General features: G+C 40.4%; 1 protein-coding gene across 3 annotated transcripts in view; it reads right to left on the bottom strand.

Annotated features, from left to right (window-relative positions):
• syt7b (synaptotagmin VIIb) overlaps window positions 1-24,787 on the bottom strand; it is a 72,650-nt gene that overhangs the window by 33,789 nt on the left and 14,074 nt on the right. For all 3 annotated transcript variants that reach the window (XM_081710079.1, XM_081710080.1, XM_026997839.3), the window contains exon 2: window positions 6,825-6,928. In XM_081710079.1, the coding sequence (XP_081566205.1) occupies window positions 6,825-6,928 (104 nt within the window). The remainder of the gene's footprint in view (window positions 1-6,824; window positions 6,929-24,787) is intronic.

Raw genomic sequence — 24,787 nt, 5'->3', positions numbered from 1 at the left:
ACACACACACACACACACACACAGACCACATCTTTCTCCAAGGACACTCACTTCTGGTTCACAATCTTATGTAAAGCATACAAAATTTTCAATCTACCTTTTTAAAAATAATGTGTACTCCAGATTTACCATTATTGTCATTCTAATGGCCAGGGTAACGTCTTGCATGTAATACCCTGGCTAGCAATCAGCTATGAGCAAATAAGATACAGCAATTACATAAAGGCTAAGAACATCATTTCCTGTCCAGGAACTTTGCCCCTCCTCCCACTCTCCTGATTGGACGGGCCATCTGAGAGCGATCTGGAAGGGGACGGATTCAATAGAAAGTGCTCTGAAAGCTATCAGCTACCAGAAACAGTGCAAAAGATGATAAATGATTCGAACAGGGATGAGGAAGCAACAGTGCCTTGGCCTTGTTCCAGCAGCAGCCAGACGGCTTCCAGTATCTAAATGTGACCAACATGCAATCGTGCCACTGCAATGATCCATCTATCAGAGGAACGCTCCAGAGAATGACAGGCAGACAGAGGAACACACTTGTTTAGAAACCATGTCACATGAATGAATTAATATACAGTGTAACGCTAAATACAGATGTCGGGCAGTGGTTCTTCCTTTGGTGGAAACTTGCATTGATAAACGGACAACAGAAGGCAATGGTGATTGGATCTGGATATTGTGCAGTTATGCCTTTGCCTGTTCTTTTGCCATATAAATGCAGTAGATTTATGATCAACTGCACACACATGGTAGCCAGCATAGGCTCAGCTCACTGCCCACCTCCAGTGTTATACAACTGATATGGAGGCATGTGAGAAGTAGAAGGCTAAATAATGAAAATTACGGTTACATAGTCACCATGATGTGCCAAAAGCGCGTTCTTTAATAAAAATAATAAATAAAATGAAACATTAAATCCTTAATATCTACATATTAATGCAAATGAGAATACACACACACACACACACACACACACACACACACAGTCCCTCTCTCTTCCCACCCTCAACCAGCCTCACGCAGTTTCGGTGGTTCCTGGGGAGAAAAGCAAGACTAGACTTTCAACAGGCTCCAGGTAGGCCATCTTATCTATGATTAAGCACCATCATGAAATCTTCAACAGGGAGGAGCTGTGAAGTCTGAGGAGAGTGGAGGCCAGAAAAGACAGGAGAGAGAAAGGAGGGCAGGAGAGAGAAGAAGCACAGAGGGGTCACAACAAGAGAAGGAGAGGAAAGTTGTTGGGGGGGGGGGTCAAAGAATTTGAAGGAGAAAAATGTGAAAATGAAAAAGGGTGGAGACATGGGAACATGAGCACAGAAGTGGGTGTTTCGAATGCAGTTTTGAAAACCAAGGGAAAAGCTGGAGAGGGCAGTTGAAATGCTGAGCATGGAAAGAGACAGAAAGAAGGACACAGATGCTCTCCTTGGTGCGGACAAAGGAACCACGCAGTCCGAATGGGTCGTGTTTGGTCCTATTTCTCTTGATCAAGCATTAAGGAGATACTTAATTATCCCTATCCACTCCTGTCACCTTCCCTATAGCTGCAACTTGCTTCTGTTGCTCTTAGTATTCAGTAGTTCTAAATACAACTGAAGCCCCACCTTGGACCTTTCTTAGCACCTATGAATTTCATGTAAAAGTTTTGATGCATGTCAGTATTAACTCCAGTTTAATATTGGGTGGCTTTGCGTTACCAGTTGGTTAACATTGTGCACAATGAGCAGAGATTTTACATGGACAAGAATTACTCAAAGCACATCATCAACACATGCAGAGTTTGTATATAACTGTTGCTGATGGAACCAGGTCCCAGAAGTGGGGTAACAATGAAAGTTTGGGGAAAGCAGAAAAACAGGCCAAGGAGGACCCAAGACCGTGATCTTGAGTGGCAAGACAAAAGGAGAAACTCAAGAAAAAGATACACAGGACTATCAAGGGTACAAGCAAATTTGTAAAGCCACAGTTAGAGAGACTGCTCACAGATAGAGAAGTCAGAAAAGAAAGCAGTTATAGACTTGAACAATGAATAGAAAATCAATCTTTGTCTCATGAAATCTTTAGTAAAAGATATAGGAGCCTGTGTTGGGTGGAGGGAGTTTATACTCCTCACTGAAGATTCTATATAAAAACATGTTAAAGAAAATTTTGCTGAGCTTTGGATGGGGTGTGAGCTTTCCTGCAACTTCTTATTGGCCAGTACTCTTTTTATCATTTGTTTGAAAAGTCTCTGTTCTCTAAAGACAATGTTTAATCAAGGTATGAATAAGTAATCATTAAACTTTACATTAGACTACTGTCTGGGTAGTTCATATTTAGGAGTGTGCTAGCTGGGGGAGACTCCTCGCTGAGTGATGGGGTCATTTGCTTGGGTTTAAGAGGGACTTACAATGATAAGCTCCTATAGCACTAAGGGGATTCCTTTAGCCATTACTTTGTAAATCCCAGAGTCCTCTCCTACTGTGTTCTCTCTAATACTGAGCAACTGAAGTAAAAAGGTAAGTAATGCACAGGTGCCTGTATACGGTAACTTATATAGGACTGGGGTTACATCTGGTGGTCATAAATGTCACTGGCCAGCATGTCACACAAAATCATTGTTCATGTTATCAGCATCAGAATCCATATCGGAAGAGGGGTTGATAATAGTGAAACTGAATGCTTTTAGCTCAGTCATGGTTCTTGATACATCATTACACCAACAAAAATACTGGGGTACTTGGAATTTAGCTCAAATGTTTGCAAATTTGAATGCAGGGCCTGAGGTCTATGTCTGCTGTTCTTCACTGCAGTTTTCATAGACAGTGGACTGGTTCACCAGACATTTACATACAGTTGATTCTGTGGATGCTGCAATGGCAGATTCTGACATTCTAAATCTCATTCCACAGTCATCCATCTCTGACAGACTATTACAATGTGACATTTTCTGCTGTCAATATGGAATATGCCCCAATTAACCCATCAGTCTTTCTTTCAAGATAAATTCATTAGCATATTTTCCGTAGAGCTAATTTTATCTGCCATTATAGCTTTACAGAACTTTTAGATATTGTAAGTAAATAGTAAAGCACAAATAATATAATCTAGGCTTACAACACCAGAAAAGTTCCAATTTAGTCACTTATTATGACTATATATTTCAAAAGTAAATGGAATTTACCGGCAGGCATCTACAATAGCAGCACTCTTTCCATTCCAGCTTTGTGTGGCATGTCCACTGCAAGAGAGGCTGAGGCGCAAGGACATACAAATAAAGGGAAGTATACATGAAAAGAAAGGATAAGGATGAAAAAGGAAAAAAAATACAGAAATGGTAGGAGAATGTCAAGAGAAAGATGTGATATCACAACATCAGCCAAAGAGATGAGGTAAAGACACACATGACTGGATGGGTGGGCAGGAGGGAGAACGGGTGGCTGGGTTTCTGGATTTCCAGATGAGTATGGATGTTCTTCATTGCATTCTAATGTTCTTTTACTCATCTAAACCAATTCAATTATCTTCCTGACTTCTCTAAGATGTCTCTCGGCATGGATCATAACTCATAACCTGCCTTATGACTCTGCAATAATCATCCTCTGCACGTAAAGTCTTTGAGGCGGCCTGACGGTAGGTTCAGTCAGTTCGGTCACAATTAAAAATATAATAATTTTGTCACAAAGCCAAAATCTATTTTACCCATGCTAACTGAGTTGAAAGCAGAATCATAAATCCCCTTTATGAATCAGAAAATCTTTAAAACCACCAAATACATATCTTAAAAACACAAATGCACATTTAGAGTAGATACATACCCGAGGACATTAGACACACAATCCAATGATTTACCACACCTTAAAATACAAATGTACAAATAACGTAAAGCCATTTATTACTTCACAAATTACATCATTAATAAATTCCATAATATAATGCATAATAAATTACATTACCCACGCTAACTGAGTTGGAAGCAGAATCATAAATCCCCTTTATGAATCAGAAAACCTTTAAAACCACCAAATACATATCTTAAAAACACAAATGCACATTTAGAGTAGATACATACCCGAGGACATTAGACACACAATCCAATGATTTACCACACCTTAAAATACAAATGCACAAATAACGTAAAGCCATTTATTACTTCACAAATTACATCATTAATAAATTCCATAATATAATGCATAATAAATTACATTATTAATGAAGGACAACTAAATGAATGATTGCAATGAGTGAGGGTAGAGGCAACATGAGGCATGTGGGGCTAATCCAAGGTGTGTCTTCAACAAGGTCAAAGAAGATGGAAGAGTAGAGAATAAAAAGGACTCAAAACCAGATAGAATATAAAAACAGATACCTTTGTGTAGATTGATTGGCAAAGAAGTGACTATTTGTGTAGTTCCAGATTAGCATATTAGTGAGACACGTGCAGGTAATGATCAGTGGGAGAAGTCATGGCAGAGCCAGGGGAACAACATGCAAACTTGGAGTGGAGCCTTTCATTCTGGAGCCTTTGTGATAGTCAAGGCAATTATTCTCCTTATCATCTTCAACCAAGCCACTGTTTACAAATGTGTTCAAGACATTTCAGAGAATATCGCTAAATATGGATTTTTCGGTAGATAAGCACTTGCGCTACAAATATTATCAATTTCCTCTCAAACCCATCTGAGCTGTCTCTGCTGGGTGTTCCAGGACAGCACCTCATTCTCTTCCATCTCGTATACAGTCTAAGAACTAAAGCAGACAGCTTCTGTGTTGCTTGAACTCAGACTTCCCATAATGCTGCCAGGGCTGTAGCAGTTTTGGGCACATTGTCATGGTTGCCTCTCCTCTGGCCTTGCAGTTCCCACAGCGATGCCTAGCCATGTGTTCCTTTGTTTTGGTTCTGTTCTTAATTAGCTCTTTGTTTCGTTTTCCCTGCCCCTTATCAGACTCTGACCCTTATTGGACCTGTGTCTTGTTAGCACTTGTTAGTTTGTGTACTTAAGCTCTGTGTTTTGCCTGTGTTGTTACTGGTTATAGCACCAAGCCTGTGTTTCAATTCATTGTCTCTGGGTTATGCTTCTGTGTTCTGTGTACTACCTTGATGCCTGTTTCATTATTAGCCTGTTCTGTGTTTGGCTCACCCAACCTGTTTCTGGATTCATTGTGTTTAGTTTTCATGTTCTGCTTCCTTTCTTTGGTTACTAATTCTGGTTTTAGAATCCTCAAGAATCATCTTGCTTTCAAACGATTCTGGATTTGTCCTCAGTAAAAGTCAGTACTTCTCAGTACTTGCATCCTGCCTCCACTCACCGTTCATTACACACCTGCAAACCCTGAGTGGTGTGGCCATGTGGGGGAAATATGAATGATTAGTGATCTACAAGGCCCTGACTCTCAGCTGCTCACAGACCAGTCGGGCTCCCAGTGAACACACAGACACACACGTCATCTACCGCATCCGCCTTCAGAATTTATTCACTGCAATTACCAAACACAGCAGCTTCACAACAATGTCCCAATTGCCCAACAGCTTCATGGGGTTGAGATTATTTTAACTGTTAGAGAGATTTCCGACTGAGCTCACAGCAATCCCCATGCTATGATGCGATTGGAAAATGAGGCCAAGCCCATTTATGGTGTGGCCATTGAGTTTGAAAGGGGGTTATTTTTCCATGATCCTTGACTACAAAACTGTATGCAAGTAGTGGGGAATAAATTAGTGAATAGTGTGTGTGTATGTGTGTGTGTGTGCGGGTATGTCTGTGAGAGAGAGAGAGAGGTAATCTCTCTTTGTAATAAGTGTAAGCTGCTAAGTGCCAGCGGGGTGTGGATATAGACCAGAGCCCATTACTGGGTGTAATTAAAGCCCCAGCTCTTTTAAGCCACCCCACAGTCTACCCTTCTGCTCTTCTCTCCTCTCCTCCTTCTCCCCTCTCTCTCCTCTCCTTTCCTCCCTTTTTCTCCACTCTCCTCCTCCTCTTCTCTCTCCTCTCTGATAACAAAAGGAAATCACTTTTCCCATTAAGTTCATTACCGTTCATTAATGCGAAGTGGCCATTCATGGCAAAAACAAAGCAATACCTGTTGCCTTCATTTCCATAATGTAAATAGTTAACATATTCATGAAAGGCCAAAACTCATTAATTGAAATATCAGTGGAATCATTCATCTTGAAATGAGGTTAATTACACTAAACTGAAGTGATTCATTCCATTCATGGGTTATATTTATTAACTGATTATTAATCACAGATTTGCTCTTTTTTCAGTCGCCTCCTCATGTCTACTTATAGATTAGCTGTTCAATCCAATTATCACTCTTTTTGTTTTAATTGGTTAGCTGAACTCACTGCAAACTCTGAGGAATCAGTTCCCATCCAGACTGGCTGGACGCAAAGCATTCAATTCTAGCATTAGAAAATGTAAATTCAATAAGAATATGTCAGATTAATTTATGAAGCCAAATTTTGTCAATGATAATTAGATTATGCTGAGTTCTCAATGTAAATATCATGAGAACAGTATATATATATATATATATATATATATATATATATATATATATATATATATATATATATATATATATATATATATATATATATACTGTTCTCATGATATTTACATTGAGAACTCAGCATAATCTAATTATCATTGACAAAATATGTGTGTATATATATATACACACACACACACACACACACACACACACACACACACACACACACACACACACATATATATGAGATTGTATTTTGAAATTTTGAATGTAGTATCTATTGTGCTGCATTTGATCAGTGTTGTCTTCATAGAAGGATCTGTGAAGTCACAAGTGAGGTCACTCACCAGTTTGCGTTGGCACCATCCACAGACCCCGCACAGAGCTACTAGCCACACGACACACACGGTTAGACTGACCGACACCAGGAACACACTCAGGGAGAGGGAGCCTGCAGAGAGACACAAGGTTAAAAGTGCATCTCAACTTATGCACAATGTGCTAATTCAGCAAATGAACAGGATGATGCACAGAAGAGCTTCTGAAATGGTTTTAAAAATGTTTGTGTTTGTGTTTTGTGTAAATGTATGATGGGTTGTTGTGTGCATGAGTATGAGGGATGTGCATGTGTGTGGCAGGAGAGTAAACAAATCTAAGCTCTATTCTAATAAAATCAAATGTAAAGTTAAATATCTGACAGTGGTGGACTCAGATAAACAGAAGGAAGAATATCCCTGACTAATTAGGCAGGATGAAAATAGAACAATATATAAGGTGGGAGAGGAGCATAGACAAAGGTAAAATCAGCAGCCATGCTTCTTTGAGAGAACAAGACGAAAGGATTTGAAAATAACTAAACAGAAGAGTAAAACACACCAAATGAGGGGAATTATGGCGAGAGGATGAAAGAATATGAGAAGAGAGGGAGAGAGCGCTGGGAGTTTGTGATTTGGGAATGTTTCTTTTTCTTTCCTCATTCGCCATTGCTACTACTCAGAGACTGCTCTCAGGAGAGGCAGACTATGGCAATATCAGATGTCTGCATACCACTGACACACTGATTTGGGTAAATTAGCATATAGATAAACTATAATCGGTGTAGAATCACACGTCTCTACTTACAGGTTACCGATGGACTGTCATTAAGCTCCTAATGAGGACAGCCCGGGTGCATCTGATTATGTGTTTCTGATAACAACATAATAACACAGCTCAACTAGTTTCCTACCACAGTCACATTAAGGGCTGCAAAAATGAAAACCAAGTTTGCTTTGCACGATAATGTGGTTGTGATTATTAACTGTGATTAAAAGAGTTTACAGAGCCTATAATTTATCAGACCACATGGAGAATCCAGGCCCAGCATGCTAGCATGAATACACATCAGTAGAAGTTAACGCATGAGCCTTTGGAGAGGCTATGTTATAAATGCGAGTTTCTGTCTTTTTCCCAGCACTGTCTACCAATAATGCCCCCTGGATGTCTTCACCATCTTCTTTTTTGCACCTGTCAGGCATGTCCACGGTACTGTGTGAGACAGTTCTCGTTCACTCCAGCATTTCTCTGGCTGATGCATTCTCTCTTGTTGCTTCTTTGCTGTGCCTTTGCACCCATTCACTAGCTTCCAGTGTGGTTCAGGCCTAGTCCTCACTAACACAGATAAGTTGGAAATGCATCTGTTTTCATATGCTTTGCCCTTTCATCCTCCACTAAAACGATGTTTTCTAACATTGAAAACTAATAATTTCAAATCTACTCTCCAAAGTGGTTAATTCTGAAAATGTAGCTTTGATGTTGTACTGTAGATAAGGTAAAATGGCAAAAACACTGATTTAAGGTTGTCATGTCACCTTCACAGTTCCAACGGCAGAGCCCATCATCACTCTGCTTACAAAGGTGTGTTTACTAAGGTATGATTACTAAGGTATGATTACTAAGGTATGATTACTAAGATATGATTACTAAGGTATGTTTACTGAGGTATGATTAGGTATTTCAATTTCTTGTTTAGCACATCAACGTCATATTCTTTCCAGACAAAGAAGCTGTTCTTCTCTTGCTATTTTCTCTACATATTGGCTGTTGCACACAACTGCTGCATGTAAACAAAGTACTGTGGTGGAGATGACACAGGAGTCTTAGGATAGATACTCACACATGCTCTCTACTCACCTTTTACATCGTGTTTTATTATGAATGGGAAACTTCCGCAAAAAGGACTGAAAACACTAGTGCATCCAAAACAAACAAACAAACAAACAAACAAACAAACAAAAAAAGCGGGTTTTGCAATTTACCTGTGTTAAGTGTGATCTAGACCTCAGATGTGTATTGGCATTCTTCCGCATTTTACTCCCCTGCCAAATGAATATCCTTTCCGAGCCATGGTCATCGACCAAGCATTTGCACCAGTAGGTAGGGTCACTTACTGGTTAAATTGCAGAATGTTGCTGATAACCTCAAGAAGAATGCAGTGGCTTCTCTTAATGATATGGCTTGAAAAGTAAGGCCAGGCCAGATATAATTTTCCAGATGGATATTACTATATCTTTACAATAACAATCCAGCTGAATTCAATTCAGTTTGGTTGTTCTGAAAAATCCTGAGCTTTTTAAATATTAAACCTAATGAACATGGTTTTCCCTTGTTATTACTGCTATTGACCTTCAGGAACAGAACCACATTTAGTGCCTATATTATGAAGTTATAAAATAGAATATGTACAAATTGCTTCATTTGACATATTGCTGAAATATAAATTGCACATTAATATATATTAACTTAAAAAAAAAAAACTCTCCAGACTTACCTGCTTCATCTCTCCCCATCCCTCTCCCTGGTCCTGAGGGCTCATAATCGAGTTTTTATGAACTCAGTGTTCTCTCTCATTCAAATTAAGTTACATTGCTTGTTGCAGTTTTGTTGGTCAGGTAAATCAGTTTACCATTAGAGTTGTGCAAAGTGAGGCATATTCAGGTTATGGTAAATCACTTGTAAAACTGGGTGAAGACATCTGATTGTGCAAGAAATACTGCACATTAGTAACCTCTCAGTCATCAGATTCTATGCTGAGCTTCCTTCACGTGAGTCCCAGGAGAAGTCAGGGAGGAATAGAATGCCAAGAAGGCTAAATGTGTCCACCCTTCTCAAGGCCCGGCCATAGATAGAAACAAAAGCTGGAAGCAGGTCTAATTTGGGTTTTCCGAGGCTGATGTACTCATATTTTGGTCTTAGTACATCAGCGAGTCAGCCACATTTCTGTCTCTCGGCTCCAACTGCATCCACTGTGGCTTGCTTGCTTCTGCTCTGCTGGGGGACCAAGTCATTTGTGCCTTTTGTGGGCTCGTCGCTGGGTGCCAGCGAGTCATCCCAAGAGTTCCAGAGGTAAGAACAAGCAGAAAGGATGAGAGCAGCCCCCAGGTGATGCCGAGCGACCCGTTACAGCAGACATGGACAACAGGCTGGGTACAAATGTGCCAGGCACTTTAATGGGGAAATCAGGGCTCAGACTCATAGATGGAATCCAGGGAGTGTTTATTCAAAGCAGTAACGGGCGGATAGTAAGTAACAGGTGTCAGTGTTCAGGGGAGGTGGTGTACCAGACACGTGCTGTCCGTGATGCGTCTGTTAGAGGCATATAGAGCATGGGCAATGCTTTCTCTGTGTGACTGTGAGCTGTGTAAGATGGACAGTCTCTGATAGGCCAAGTGTACTCAGGATATATTGAAGAGGACTGTGGTTAGTCCTGCTGAAGGTGTGGAGAAGTCATCAAAGATGGAATACACAGCTCTGAAAGTCTGGGCGACACTGCCAGTTTAAATTTCATGCAGTAAACTGGTATACTGGATCTTCCCTTCACAAAGCCATGCTCTGAAATCTGTAAAGCGATTTTGCTTTTCCATCATAACAAGTTTTGTGTAAACCTTCAGATACCTTGCCATTACAGCTCAGGAGGAAGTGTTTGGCAATAATCCCAGAGAAACTGTGGCTAGTTATTCTCTTGGAATAAGGAACTTTCTACTGAGTAGAAAAATATCCATCTTTCAGGCAGGGAATAAACAGGTGTTTCAGCATCGAGGCTAGTTTCTAATGGGCAGTTTCTGAACCCAAGTATGCGTGCCACCTTCCCCAGCTGTTTGTTTTCCACTCACCTCATGGCCATTATTCAAAAATGGAATGAAAATATAAATGGAAATGAGGGGGGGAAAAAAAAGAAAGAATCAGCTTTTGTTTTCAATTGCACCTGCTTCCGGCTCACCAGACACTATCAGACTCTCCCATACAGTCTTTCACTTATTAAGCTCTTGTCTTTCTACAGCGGTTTCTACATTTGTATATCTCACAATTTATCCAGAACAGCCAGCCTTGAAACCTCAGGTTCACCATTCACTGGCAAGATTGCACCTTTCAGATTCCTGTTAATAACTAGTCTCACAGAATTGTTAAACCAATATTGTTAAATGCAATATGCTAGAATTGGGCTTAATAATTTATTTTAACTGGAGAGGACATCGAGGACAAACATTTTCAATGACAGCCTGACAAGCAGCAAGGCTACTTCAAAGAAAGGCCACCAAATTTGACAAATGAATGTTCTATAACACACAGTTAATAGAGGAAAAGGTACATGTATCCCTTAAAATATGCTTAATACAATTCTGAAAATAAGAAATAAAATAAGTGAATCCGGTTTGAGTGTTTTTTGGAATGTGTTCCAATCATTTGCTACAGCAGTGATGATGTGCCAACTGATGTGTTTGTTTTTGCCACTTTCTGTTGAATGTTAAGAGAGGACTGGTGAAATGTGGAAAGGTACCTTGCTTATCAAACACAGGCTGATAATTTGAAAGGTGGGATGAGTTTGAGAAAGAAGAGCTTTGTAAATTCATGTAAACCAGAGTATACTCTGGTGAATGTGTAAAGAAGGCTAGCTGAGCAAAGTGGGTGGTCATGGATTCTGAATGAAGCATTTGTAGCAAGAGGAAAAGCTGAGTGGTAATGAATATCAAGCGCTGTATCACATTAATCAAACTGAGGGAGCGCAGTCATTAGGACCAGAATGGGTTTAATAGTTTGAATGAAAGAGAAGCAACATAAAAAACAAGTTTTTTCAAAGGCGTGTTGATCTTTAACTGTATCTTAGTGATATGGTAAGAGAAGAATACTGAGCTGTCTAACCAAATGCCTAGATGTTATGACATGTCATAACCTGAGGTTAGTAAAGGCATCTGGAGGAATCTGTCTTGAATCTTAATCTAGAGGAAGCTGTCCTGGAGCATCAACACTCCGAAAAAGGGAAGCGGCCAGTGGCATACTGGATTATATCATCAGCACATAAATGAATGAAGGCCTTATAAGCAGCATTTCTAATATTATTTATAAATAAAGAAAACAACATCAGACACAATATTAACCCTTGCGTGACACCTTTAGTAACCAAACAAGGGTAAGAAAAAAATATCTATTATTACATGATGTGACCTTATAGAGAAGGTCTGTGAACCAAGTTTACAATCAGTTGATTCTGGTAGGCATGGATTAAAAAGATCTGCCATAGGGGCAGCAATGATGGGAGCTGGAGCTTTTAAAAAGAATGGATATAGCTCATCTGTCTTTTACTATCTAGTAGCTCCTTCAGAATCTCTCTATATGGAGAGAGAAAAGCCATGAGTGACAGCATGAAAAACAGAAGAAACAGACACCAAACCTGATACAATATTCAGACAGGAAAGCAAGCCCCTAGTTTGTGGACTACCATTTAAGACGCTGTGAACTGTAGAAACAGGAACCTGTCCAGACTCTACAATGTGTTGGTTAGAAATGGCAGGGATATGATATCAGTAGTTAAAATGACACCAGATTTAAGTGATGACAGTGTAGGTGAAGATTTTTTTCATGATGTTTTGCTATCTTCCAGAGCTGTTAAAGCTAGCTTCACATTGTGTCACGGAACACTCGCTTCCCGCGATTCAGCCAGGGAGGATCTGTTTGTGGCCACACCTGCACACATCTGCAGTTTGTTTTGTTTGTATATTTAAGCCCTCATCAAAGTGTGCAGGATTATTCGTCATTGTGGATGTAACGTCGTAACGTTTTGCTGTAATGTTCCTTTCGTTGTTGTTAAACGTATGTGTGTTTATTGTGCTTGTTTCTTGTTAAATGTTTCATGTTCGTGTTAACATTTGTAATGTTTGTGAGTGTCATTATCATTCCGTGTTTCTATGTAAATAAATGTATGTCCCAGTCGCCGGAGTCTGTGCGTCCTGCCCCTCGCCCTGCGGCACTTGGGTCACCACATGTTACACACTGACACACTGCTTAGGTGGACTTTTGAATCTGACAAAAAAATATATCTGACAGGTACCCTTAAAACATGCTTTATGTCAGGGAGCATTCTTTTTTTGCAATAGCACAGCTATATCATGAGTGAAGCAAGGACTATTTAGATTTTATTATTTAGAAGTTCAAATTAGGAGCATGCTTGTTAATAATAACACTATAATGGTCTCAGAATAAGCACTATACTTCATTCATTTACACTGGGAACTACATTAACTTTATGCAATTTGGCTTATCTGTGAACTACATTACTCATGTATTTACAACATTGACAAGTATACTGAACTGGAAAGGCCAAAGATATACAGACCAATCCCTTTTAACAGAAATGTGCAATATAGCAATGATAATTGATTTCTAGACTCTTTCTAAGGAGGCGAACATTCACAGGCCAGTAGTATTTCAAGGACTGGGTCATGCCAGTGGCTGACAAATAGGTTCATGTCATCTTTCATTGGCCATTTTTCATTTCCTGCCCAGAAGGCTCTGACAGGGTTATGACAAATCAGTGACAAGATTATTTGTAGGTCATCGCCCCAAAAAAAGCCATTGCAAGTGGATCTTCACTTATATTCTCTGACCCTTTTCAAGGCAATGTCTTCTGTCATCCAGTCCTTCTCACAGATAAAGGATGATACGGAGCAGAAATCATAGAAATGCCCCTGCCGGCAAGAGGAAGAGTATGATTATAAGGAATTATAACAAATCCTGCTCTATTAAGAAATTATGCCTATTTCAATTAAGGTTGATATATAGAAATGATTAAGTCACGCCAAGCAAAACACAAATGTATGTTAACACCCCTTATAATTATTGAGTATGGATATTTCAGCCAAACCCATTTATATGGCTCAATAAAATCAAGCACCAAGCCATGTTATCATAAACACTGGCACCAGAATGGGTTGCACCTACAAACTCATTGACTATAAACACAGCTCTGTTTGGCTCTGATGCTACACATGGCTCTTCTAGATCTGCCATGGTTAACTGTAAGTATTTAGTCATTATGCGGTAGACCATGCAAACCTACCAGCCCTCTGTTGCATTTATTCACAACAGAGTTCCAAATCAACATTAGTACAAAAAAAATGTGTGACAGGAGATTTCTGGCTTTCCATGGGAAAGCAGCTGCACACAAGGTGAGATCACTATCTGCAATGCCAGATGGAGAGTGGAGACAAAGTGGTGGTGGGGGTAACTTCATGGGTTTGAAATTGGATGTCCTACAAGTTCAGACAGGTGTGATGGTGTCCATAATATATATATATATATATATATATATATATATATATATATATATATATATATATATATATATATATATGTGTGTGTGGGTGTGTGTGTGGGTGTGTCTGTGGGTGTGTGTGTGTGTGTGTGTGAGATCAGAGGACATCTCATATCTTGAAGAGAAGGCAAGATGAAGTTAGAGATTTTGGGTGAACTAAGAGCATTCAGTATCATTAAAGGAACAGCAGTGACACCACCAAACCAGAAGGGGCAGCAGTGAGTCAGAGCCCTGCTCCATGTTTCCAAAACAGCCCCGCTGTAAAATAGGTTTTAATAGCAAAGACAAATTATTAAAACTGATTATGTGAACATCCCATAAATCAAACATGCCTGAATACAACCAAGAAGGAAGGATTGGCAGTATGGCATTCAGACCTTCAGATATAACATTTAGTTCTTCCACCAGTATTGAAATCCAATCTTCTGGATTCCAGAATTTGGTTTCCCGAGGGCTTCTTCATTGGGCATTTCAGATTGCTATTGCAAAGAACGCAGGTAATTGGCAAGTCAAGATCATGGAATCATTACAGAAGTTACATTTGTTTTTCAAATGATTGTGTTTGCTGAATGTGTGCATATGTGTGCGTATGTGTGTGCATGTGTGACATCTAGTAAGCAGATGTAGAAATTGTGTGAGTCAGGATATAACGTTGGCTCTTCTATTTAAATAAATAATGTCACACTTCTTTCAGTTAAGCACTCATTTTATCTTGATTTGCTTGGGTGTCACTCATGCAGTTATCTGTGTTTAATAAACATAATTTCTCTATGTGTCCTCAGAAATTATTTACAGTTAATTCAGCCAGACTCCAGTCCTCTAAGGCCAGCACTCTGCTGCCGCAGTAGGCTAAATTAAGTCTATTGTGCCTAAAGCTATGTTATGTGGCCTGATTTGGATTTGCAGTTTTGGAATAATGCACTAATTGTGTCTGTTTTGTGATCGTTTCACATTTTGGAAACACAAATCACACATCATTAAAACCCAGTCACCATTATCACTGACATGGGGAAACAGGCAGCGCAGTCATGATACAAGTATAAAAATGTGTTGAAAATAGCTAGATGTGCCTTCTTATACAGACCTTACCTCTGTAAATACATCCAGAAATAGGTTTTGCATTTAACTGATATTTTAAGGTGTCCTCCAAGGGAAAATCAAATTTAGTGACATTAATTAGGTGCCTGTTCACATCAAAAAGAGGCTGGTAACATATAACCAAAGTTCAGAGTTCTGGGTTCCAAATATCAGGGCTCCAGAACAATGGAACAGAACAATGTGTTTGCTGTTTGCCCGAAGAACAAACAACACTTCAAATTGATTTCCAGGCTACAAGTAAATTGCTAGAAAATAATTTTTACAACAAAGTGACAGTGCACTCTTTACAGGTACAGTGAACATAACGGTAAGTGAGGATCTTGCTGGAATCTGTCCAACAGCAGGTGCAGCCCCAAGCTATGGGTTATCACCTGGGAACCTATCGGCAGTTAGGATCAGTCTCACGGCAAGCGGGTCCCGGTCCTGACTGAGGTCCCTTCTGTCGGGTCAAGCAGAACTGACAGCCTCCTGAAACCACAGGAGGTAGCAGCTTAAGGAGCTCACTGGGTCTCAGGCAACCTACTTCACACTGGCACTGGTTCAGGCAGAGGCAGTCTTCCGGATCCAAAATACTTTTTTTGTATTTTTAAATTTTTTTTATTTATTCAGCTGTGATTCATTCTGACATGTTGTTGAAAGCATATTGCCATGGCTAGCAATCAGTCTCAGTAGAGGTAAGAAAATTATTTCCTACTTCAGTGTGGTCTGATTGCTAAGTAGCATGTTCCAATAAAGGTGGTCAGGAGAGGCCAACGGGTAGTTAATATTCTCACTGCTTTATGCATCTGTAAAATGCCTGAATGATTTACTCAAGTTATCTACCATTTCAGTACGACAATGCCATGAACAAAGATATTGCTAAAGGCAATCATTTCATACTACACGGACATACACAGGTATGAACAGAATGGGGTATGTCAGCACACTTTGGCTGTTAAATAAAAAAAAATTTTCCAGTTTAGTTTCCAGTTTACTTCTACTAACTGAAACCAGACTGCACTCAACACAACGCATAAAGGGAGGTGTTAGATCGTCCAGTGAAGGATATGTTTGCCCACACTTCCTGTTTCCAGGACAGGACCTCATGAGAAGGCCAGATGCGCACCATGCTGAGGACTCCCGTGGCAGCCAGGATCAACAGTGCAGGGACTAGTCAATCGCTTGTTGATAAATGCACATGCGTAAACACAGAGATCAAGCTGAATTTTTATGCATGCACAAATTCTCACATTATCTCCTGTATTTCATTAACAGGTGCTCTCTCTCATCACAATGTATTCTAAGGCATAATAAGGCTCTTTGCCCCACAAAACATCTATAATTCTCCCCTTGTTCCCTGTCCTTTGCAATATATGAGACTTTATGTACTCTGAATTCCAGACAATAGACTAAAAAATATATTAAAAATGTCTCAGAGTGATTTCTTTGATTTGTGGCTTGACTGATTTTATGTTCACACTGACTTATTTACTGTTACTTTCCCCTCTCTCTCTCTCTCTCTCTCTCTCTCTCTCTCTCTCTCTCTCTCTCTCTCTCACCTTTCTCATTCTCTTTCTCTCTCTCTCACCTTTCTTTCTCTCTCTCACCTCTCTCTCTTACCTTTCTTTCTCTTTCTCTCTCTCTGTCTCTCACCTTTCTTTCTCTCTCTCACCTTTCTTTCTCTCTCTCTCTCTCTCTCACCTTTCTTTCTCTCTCTCACCTCTTTCTCTCTTTCTCTCTCTCACCTCTCTCTCTCTCTCTCTCTCTCTCTCACCCCTCTCTCTCTCACCTTTCTTTCTCTCTCTCTTTCTCTCTCTCTCTCTCTCTCTCACCTCTTTCTCTCTCTCTCTCACACCTCTCTCTTACCTCTTTCTCTCTCTCACCTCTCTCTCTCACCTCTCTCTTTCTTACCTCTCTCTCTCTCTCTCTCTCTCTCTCTCTCTCTCTCTCTCTCTCTCTCTCTCTCTCACAATTTCTATTTTTACTCCTATTTCTATTTCCCTGTCCTATTTCCAAATAGAATCAAGTAGCATTAACCTGGAATCCAATTACACTGAAATCCAAAATCAGCTCAGTCTCAATTTCAGCCCCTCTGTCAAATCTGTTGATCTTGTTATCCCCCTGCACGTCCACCCTATTCAGATGCCTGTTTATGGTGCCTTGTCCCTGTCTGCCTTACAGTCCCTGTCTGCCTGCCAGTCTGCTGGCGTGCGTCGCGGCACAGGTGATCAAACAGGGTCCTGGCATCCTCCTCCGCCTGGCAGTCTTACGAGGGGTGCAGCCCCTGAGCTGACAGCTGCATGCAACACGCGTTCAGGAGACGGCCTTGAGAAGCGAATGCAGGCCTGATGTATTTAAGGCTAGGGAAGGCTGGCTCAAGCATTCGAGAAGGAGGTGCCCCAGGTGAGGAACAGCGGGGAGGAGATGGTGAGCCTCGGTGTCAGGAAGTGCAGAGAGGAGAAGAAAAGAGGGTAGGAAGGAGGGAGCGAGAGAGGCTGGCTGAAAGCGCTCGGGGACGGAAGGCAGCACGGACGGACACTGGAGACTGGGACGAGACCACAAGAGGCAAGATGGAAGCGTCGCGGCAAGGGGAAGAGAGAGAGAAGGAGGGGGAGGGAGAGAGAAAGAGAGAAAATTAAGGTCAGAGGAAGGAAAGAAGGCAGCAGAAGGAGAGGAGAGTGAGGGATGGGGGCTCAGAGTGGAGTGTCAGGTATACACGCTGAGTGGCTCTCGTCTGTCCAAATGCAGAACAAGAGCCTGAGAATAGATGGAGAGACAGAGAGAACCACACGAAATGGAAGGGGTTTAAGGCAGACCCCGCCACTTTGGCAGTTTGCCTAGTCACGGGTTCAGAATGTTAACATGATTTGAAGCCAATGCAAAAGGAGATGTATTTCGGTGTGTGTGCTGTTTAATTATGCTAAAGAAATGTTAAATGTAAGGCAATATATGTTATCTAAAATCCTAATGTTGGATATTTTTTGTCGCTTCATGATGAAAAAAACATTTTGCAATTATGAAAAAAAAAACATCTGCTCAACAGAAGAACAAAATGAGATGTATTTCAGTGTGTGTGCCTGTGTGTGCTACCACTGATATTAATTTAAATATTTATGCTTTGTGTTCTATTTTGGATACAAGCAATTTAGGTTCATTAATAGCCTAAAGGTCCATCATTGATTTATGTAATATAAAATCAATCAGTCCAATCACGTGAGATTCATGAACCAATATTTCTTTTCCAAGTCTTTTGTGCAGTGCAGTCATTAGCAAGTCACAGGTGCTGTCTAAGCCCTGAGATCCTGTGTGACTAAATCTAGTCATGTAGGATGGACTGCACCTCTCTCTCTGATCTCTCCGGATCATTAGAAAGTGGCAGATCAGAGACGTTCTTCTGTTGAGCAGATGTTTTCATAATTGCAAAATGTTTTTTCATCATGAAGCACAAAAAAATACCTACCATTAGGATTTTAGATAACATATATTGCCTTACATTTAACATTTTTGTTAGCATAATTAAACAGTACATGGCTTTTTCTCACTATCATGGTGTGTGTGTGTGTGTGTGTGTGTGTGTGTGTGTGTGTGTGTGTGTGTATATGTGTGTCTATGTGTGCATGCGTGCGTGTGTGTGTGTCCAGAACAAGCTTTATGACTTCATTAAAAGCAGCATGTTTACCCTGCCTGAAAGTGATGTACATTGTGTGCATGTGTATATGTGTCTAAATCAAAGTACATTGATAGACTGCTGTGCGGAGCAGCTGCGACAGCCGAGTCCATTAAAAAGTGCTAGAAACACAAATGCAGCTTTACAGTGCAGACAGGTTGCCCACCCCACCCTACCAGTCTGAGCAACCTCCACTCGCCGGTCTCTCAGATGAGACCTCTACACTATAGCTGTGCAGTCAGAATGACATTTCAAACCCTAATCTGTGTGTAAAACATATGTAGCGCAATGTTTGTACAAGTTTATACACAGCTCTTATGCATCCCATGGTCATCAAGCTTCCCAGAAAACACTTGCTGATCTGACCTTTACTGGTGACTAACAATACGCGAATGCTATAGTTCAAAAAGATGTGGCTGCAGTTGTGATGTCATGTGCACGTTGGCTCCTCATAAGGAGACATCAAGAATTACTCCTGCGAGTTCACTATAACATTATGTTACTCATTAATCAGCTTAACATACTTTCAAATTGTGTAAGGCCAGTGGAAAATGCAATTAAGCAGGATCCACCGTGCCCCAGAATTTGGATACGGTTGGATTTGGATACGGACTACAAAAAACAAAAGAGTAGGGGAGCTACCCTATCCAGACAGTGTGGGCAACAGTGTGGACAAACAGCCTGCGTCTGCATCAAAGTGCACATAGGGGGCAGTATAGTGCCCATTAGTTTACCAAGCTGAATGCAGGCTCTCATGAAGCAGGATTAACTGGCATGCTAGAGTTCCCCTCACACCCCACCATTGTTGTAACAAAGTCAAACTTATATAGCTTGTTTATATAGCTTGTTGGTTTCTGGAGGGGTGTCTAATGGATCAGCCTGCACTTCCTGCATATTATCTCTGCCTGTAGTATCTCTACATATATAGTTAATGTCTTCTGCACACAATTCAAATGTGTACAGGACATGGCTCACATTTTGGAATTTGTTAAACTAAGGTCTCTTATTAAGCAAACTAAAAGCAGAGATTATAGGCCTGATGACCTGAAGAGGCAAGGCAGGAAGTGTTTTTCACAACTTAAATAAAAGCCTGTAATGACTTTTATATAGGTCTCAGGAAATGCAAACTGAATCTGAGGCCACCATCAAATCAATAGGAGTAGATTCGAATTTCTGTGGCGGGTAAGATAATCTAATAGGCTACAGTACTCTGCCATCTGCTGCTATAAAGGAAGCATGCTCAGACAAATAAAACTTGTTCTTGGTTTTATTGTGTTACTTGTATACACATGCTGTTGATAATGCTGGCTGCAGGCTGTAGACTGTAGAGGCAAAGACAGTTGACGTACACTCAGTTATCACTTGATTAGATACACCCACTAGCTGAACCTATGACCTAGCAATACTTTTCGGTTAGTCCTTTGCACCCAGAAATCAGTTGATGGAGGGTAATTTATCTTGTTCTCTGTACACTCGTGGCATGTTTCAAGTGGCCTATTTTGTGGATGACCTATTTATAAAATAACATTTGGATGTCTGGACATTTTGCAAATTTATATATAAATACATGTTTGCATTAAGTATTTACAAGTGCATTTGCTGCATAAATTAATATTAAAGGCATTCAGTAAGCCAAGTCTCTCATGAAAGAGATCAATAGAGGATGACACATTGTACTCGAGCTACAGGACTTAGTTGGATGATTTTAGAGAACAATAGTTCTGGCAAGAATGATAGATTATGTTATAGTTGAGTTTAAAATGTATGGCTGGCATTTTAGGTGTACCTAATAATTTGATCTCTAAGTGTATGTACACTTGTTACATGATATAACTATTTGAATTCAGGGCTATTTTAAGTCAATCTAATGGGATTTCTCTAAGATGGGAGCTAAACCATCACATGATGATGGACATCACATCAGTCCTCCAGCACCCCCAAGCTGGATTTAAACACCAGTACCCATAGACAAGAGACCAGTGCAAATTACAGAGCCAACACCAACTGAACACTCAACTGCAGAGCAGCTAGTAACCTTGAAAAATCAAACCACAGAAACAAAGCAAAAAATATCTGGCTCAGCAGGGAGTTAACTCTAGTTGGACCTGGAGAACTGTTTGGGGAACTTCCCCAACAAGAAAACCAAGAGCCAAGGTGGGGTTACCTGCTCTTAGGGTTACCAAGGCAGCATGTTACCAGTGAACCTTGGAGACAGCACAAAAAATGGAAATGATTAAGGCTTTCAGGGGAGTAAAAGGAGAGAGCAAAAAGAAAAATACAACTTCTCAAAAATTGGCTTTCCCAACACACAAGGTGGAAGGCTAATGAAAAGACAACAAGACATGGAAAGCCAGAGAATTCTCTAAGGGATGGGAGAATGCTGACAAAAGGTACCCAAGAGGAATTGAGGGACGTCTACAGGGAAAGGTACAACTCAACACTGTAGAGAAGTGAGAGAGACAAAAGAGACCAAAGAGACAGCCTTTAAGGTCTCTACTTGAAATACCAGCCTTGTGTTTTGCCCGATCACTAAACAAAGAAAGCCTGTAAGATGCTCATAAAGGAGCAATAAGTCATTCTTTTTCAATGATTCTTCCTCACATTTTGAAACAACCATTATACTAATACTAGCAGCCTGGCTGTATCAGCTCGACTGCACTAAATCTATTTTAAACGTGGCTGCTTACATGGGGGGGGGGGGGGGAACCTGCTCTATGGACCAATGGATGGTCCTGATCTATGGATACTGGTTCATTTGAGGAGTTCAAAGAAATCTGATTCTTCATCTCATGTGAGCTGCACTTTATTGAAAACCCCCCATAAAAATAAATAAATAATTACTTTCATAAATAAGAATCACTTTTATAAAGATGATTGTTTATTTAAGTAGGCAGGACAGGTGTGGCTAATTGACCGTGATAACCCCGGAACCACCCTGTGCCTCTGGTGGCTGAAGGCAGCCTAGCTGATTGCCCAGCCCTGGGCTGAGACCTTACACATGATTCTGAGGTCCACTGATTCCCATTGCACATCCTTTTTATGAGGCATGTGAAGACAACATGCTAGTCACCTGTGACTAGCACTAATTTGCAGACAAGTCTACATGTGAGTCACGCTTCTCTCCCGTGATCCATTAAATTGTCAGCAGCTTTGTGTTTTGTGTGCCTTCCAGATCTCTGGCATTTTAATTACTTCACTTATTCATTATTGACCAATCACACAAATAATTAAAAGCAAACTCCATTAATGGGACAAAATGGCACCTCTGGCTAGCGACACACCATGGAAACACATCCTGCACATTGCCAAAGAGTCTGACATTTTGCAAGACATGTTGGATAAAGATCTGATAGTGATATCTTCTTTGATTAGTTTGGTAAAAGAAATTTGAACTATAAAAATAATAGGACATTAATAATAATAATAATAATAATAATAATAATAGGGTTTTTGAAAGCAGAGTTTTTTTTTTCTCAACCAAGTAGCCATCTTCAGGGCAAAGCAGAAATGCTTTTAAAAATGAATACTTTGCAAAGTCTATGCAAATACAGAATAAAAGATTATCTCAGCAAATTTGTTTTTTAAATAATTTTTTTTTTAAGCATTGTCAGAGTGGGAGCTACCCGCACCACGTTAAGAGAATGTGGGAGACACAGCCAAAGGCATTCTCTCCCCCCACTCTTTTGTTCAAACCTGGAGATACAGAGGAGAAAGCAACTGCCAGACCAGAAGCTGTGGGAGTGGGTGTGTTGTTGAGGAAGGATCACAAAATATGCAGGGGCCAGAACTCCATGGGGCCTTCCACGTAACAAGAAGCATTTCAAAAGCGCTCCTCTACTTTTCTCAGAGTATCTGCAGCACAGTGCTTATGTATGTGATTTTTATGTATGGACAACTGCGTTTGGGGCATATAGATGATAAGCAATAATATGCCATAATCAGATGCGTCTTGAGGACTTGTTGGTACTTGACTAGTTTTATCATCTAATGGACCTAATTTTTATTTCTGCTCAACAATAACGTTCAGTGAGATTAGGTGAGAAAGAGTATTATTTCTTCTCTTGCACTCTGGTACTCTGGCATTTATTTGAGTATTTGTCATCAAGGGGCATTTGAAAGGTGTAAAAAAAAGCAGTATGCCAACATTGTGAAAAACCGTTTGGTGTCTGGGTTGTAATCAAGAAATAGTTGACTGGTTATTTTCCATTTGGTTGTACTGAGCGCTGGTTGCTATGATATTCTGACAGCACACAGGAACTTTGGATTAGCTTTAAACATGAAGATGTTACTGCAATTTATATGGTTGTGATAAGCTATGTGAGCATGGGTAGTGCTAAATCTGGTCATATTATTTAAAACCCCATTTTATTAGAAACATCTTGTAACAATATAAAGTTAAAGTTTATAGCCAAGCTGTTGCTGTGCAGTTTGTTTTAGCCATCCTCCAGCCAATCATTAATAGCCATCAATGCTAAAGGAGTGTTTTAGTAATTTACATATTTGTACTGCTCATGAATTAGAGCAATATGCTCAATTTTGGAGATGTTTAGACTACTTCTGGATGAGGAACAAATTGTCTGTGTTTTCTCCAGGGTTGTCTGGGAAAAAAAATTTTTTTTTACAGAAAATTAGATTGCCACAAACACTTGGGACTTGAATGGCATATCATGCTTTTAATAATAATCCCTGTTTATGTCATTTATTTGGGACATATTATAAAATAGTTTATGGGGTGTTTAAGAACCTTTATAGATTGCTATTTCTGGAACATAGCAAAAACATGACAATTGACCTATAATTTCTTAGCTATACCAATGTGTGTTAATACAGGAAATGTAAAGTATGAAAAATTGACTGTATTGACAATAGCCAGATTCTATGCACAAGCACAGTTCTAGGAACAGCCTTCTTACCAAATTTTTAATCTGGACTACAACATACATAACTGACCAATAGCCAGCATTGGTTGCTAACTTCTACTGAGACCAACAGTGGTCTTGATAGTAGCATATAAAACCATCTATACTTTATGATAATAAAACTCAGTTCTGTGTGTCAGAGATTAGTTAAGAAATAATCTCTGTTTCTGTGGCAGTGGAGGCGTGACCAATCATCATCTGTTAGGTGGACAGAGGACCAGGATAAACCGGTGGGTAATTAAAATTGGTTGCACCTGTGTGTGGTTAGTAGCACCCTGCTCAAATGCCATCCTTCCTTTCAGTAGGAAAGACAGCAGCAGAGACAGCATCTTGCACAGAAGGTCCAGATGCAGATTAAGCCCCTGTGAAACCACTGAGAACAAACAATGTTAAAACCGGATTTGGGACTATTTCCTTATTATTATTTAATTTTATCAAGAAAGGAGCGCTATGTGTGCTGTCCCAAAATCCCAAAAATTATCAAGACTCTCACCAGTCTGCAACAAATAAAACATCATGCACACATCAAGGTCCAATGGGAGCAGCTCTTTCACGTCAAAGCTACGGACCTGCCAAACCCTCCGCAGCCTGCTGACACCTGCCTGTCCTTCAGCTGTGGCCCCATTTAGATGAATCCACAAGACGACCCAGAAGCCTTTATAGAGGTCTTCAAACGCAAGACAGCTGCTTGTTTCTGGCTGCTTGAGTGCTGGGCAGCAGGCCTGCTGCCCCTGAACTCAGGAGAAGTCCATCTTAGAAGCCCAGCAGCTGCCGGCAGCATAGTTGCTGGAATATGAGACCCTCGAGGAGGCCATCTGGCACCATGTTGGCCAGACTCCTGAGCAAAACCAACAGCATGTCCAGACCCTGATGCTGAAGGAGTTCGACTGGCCCTTTGTCTTCATGCACGAGCTCTGGGATTGTTGCTGGCGGAGGCTCTTTGCTCCAGAGCATGATTCCACAGTCATCATCAACCTAGTGGTACTGGTACAACCAATGCCCAGTCTTCCAGAGGGGATG

This window comes from Electrophorus electricus, chromosome 3, assembly GCF_041902795.1.
Source record: "Electrophorus electricus isolate QZ-2024a chromosome 3, ASM4190279v1, whole genome shotgun sequence".
NCBI classification, from domain to species: domain Eukaryota; kingdom Metazoa; phylum Chordata; class Actinopteri; order Gymnotiformes; family Gymnotidae; genus Electrophorus; species Electrophorus electricus.
This window is presented reverse-complemented; position numbering and strand designations above follow the sequence as displayed.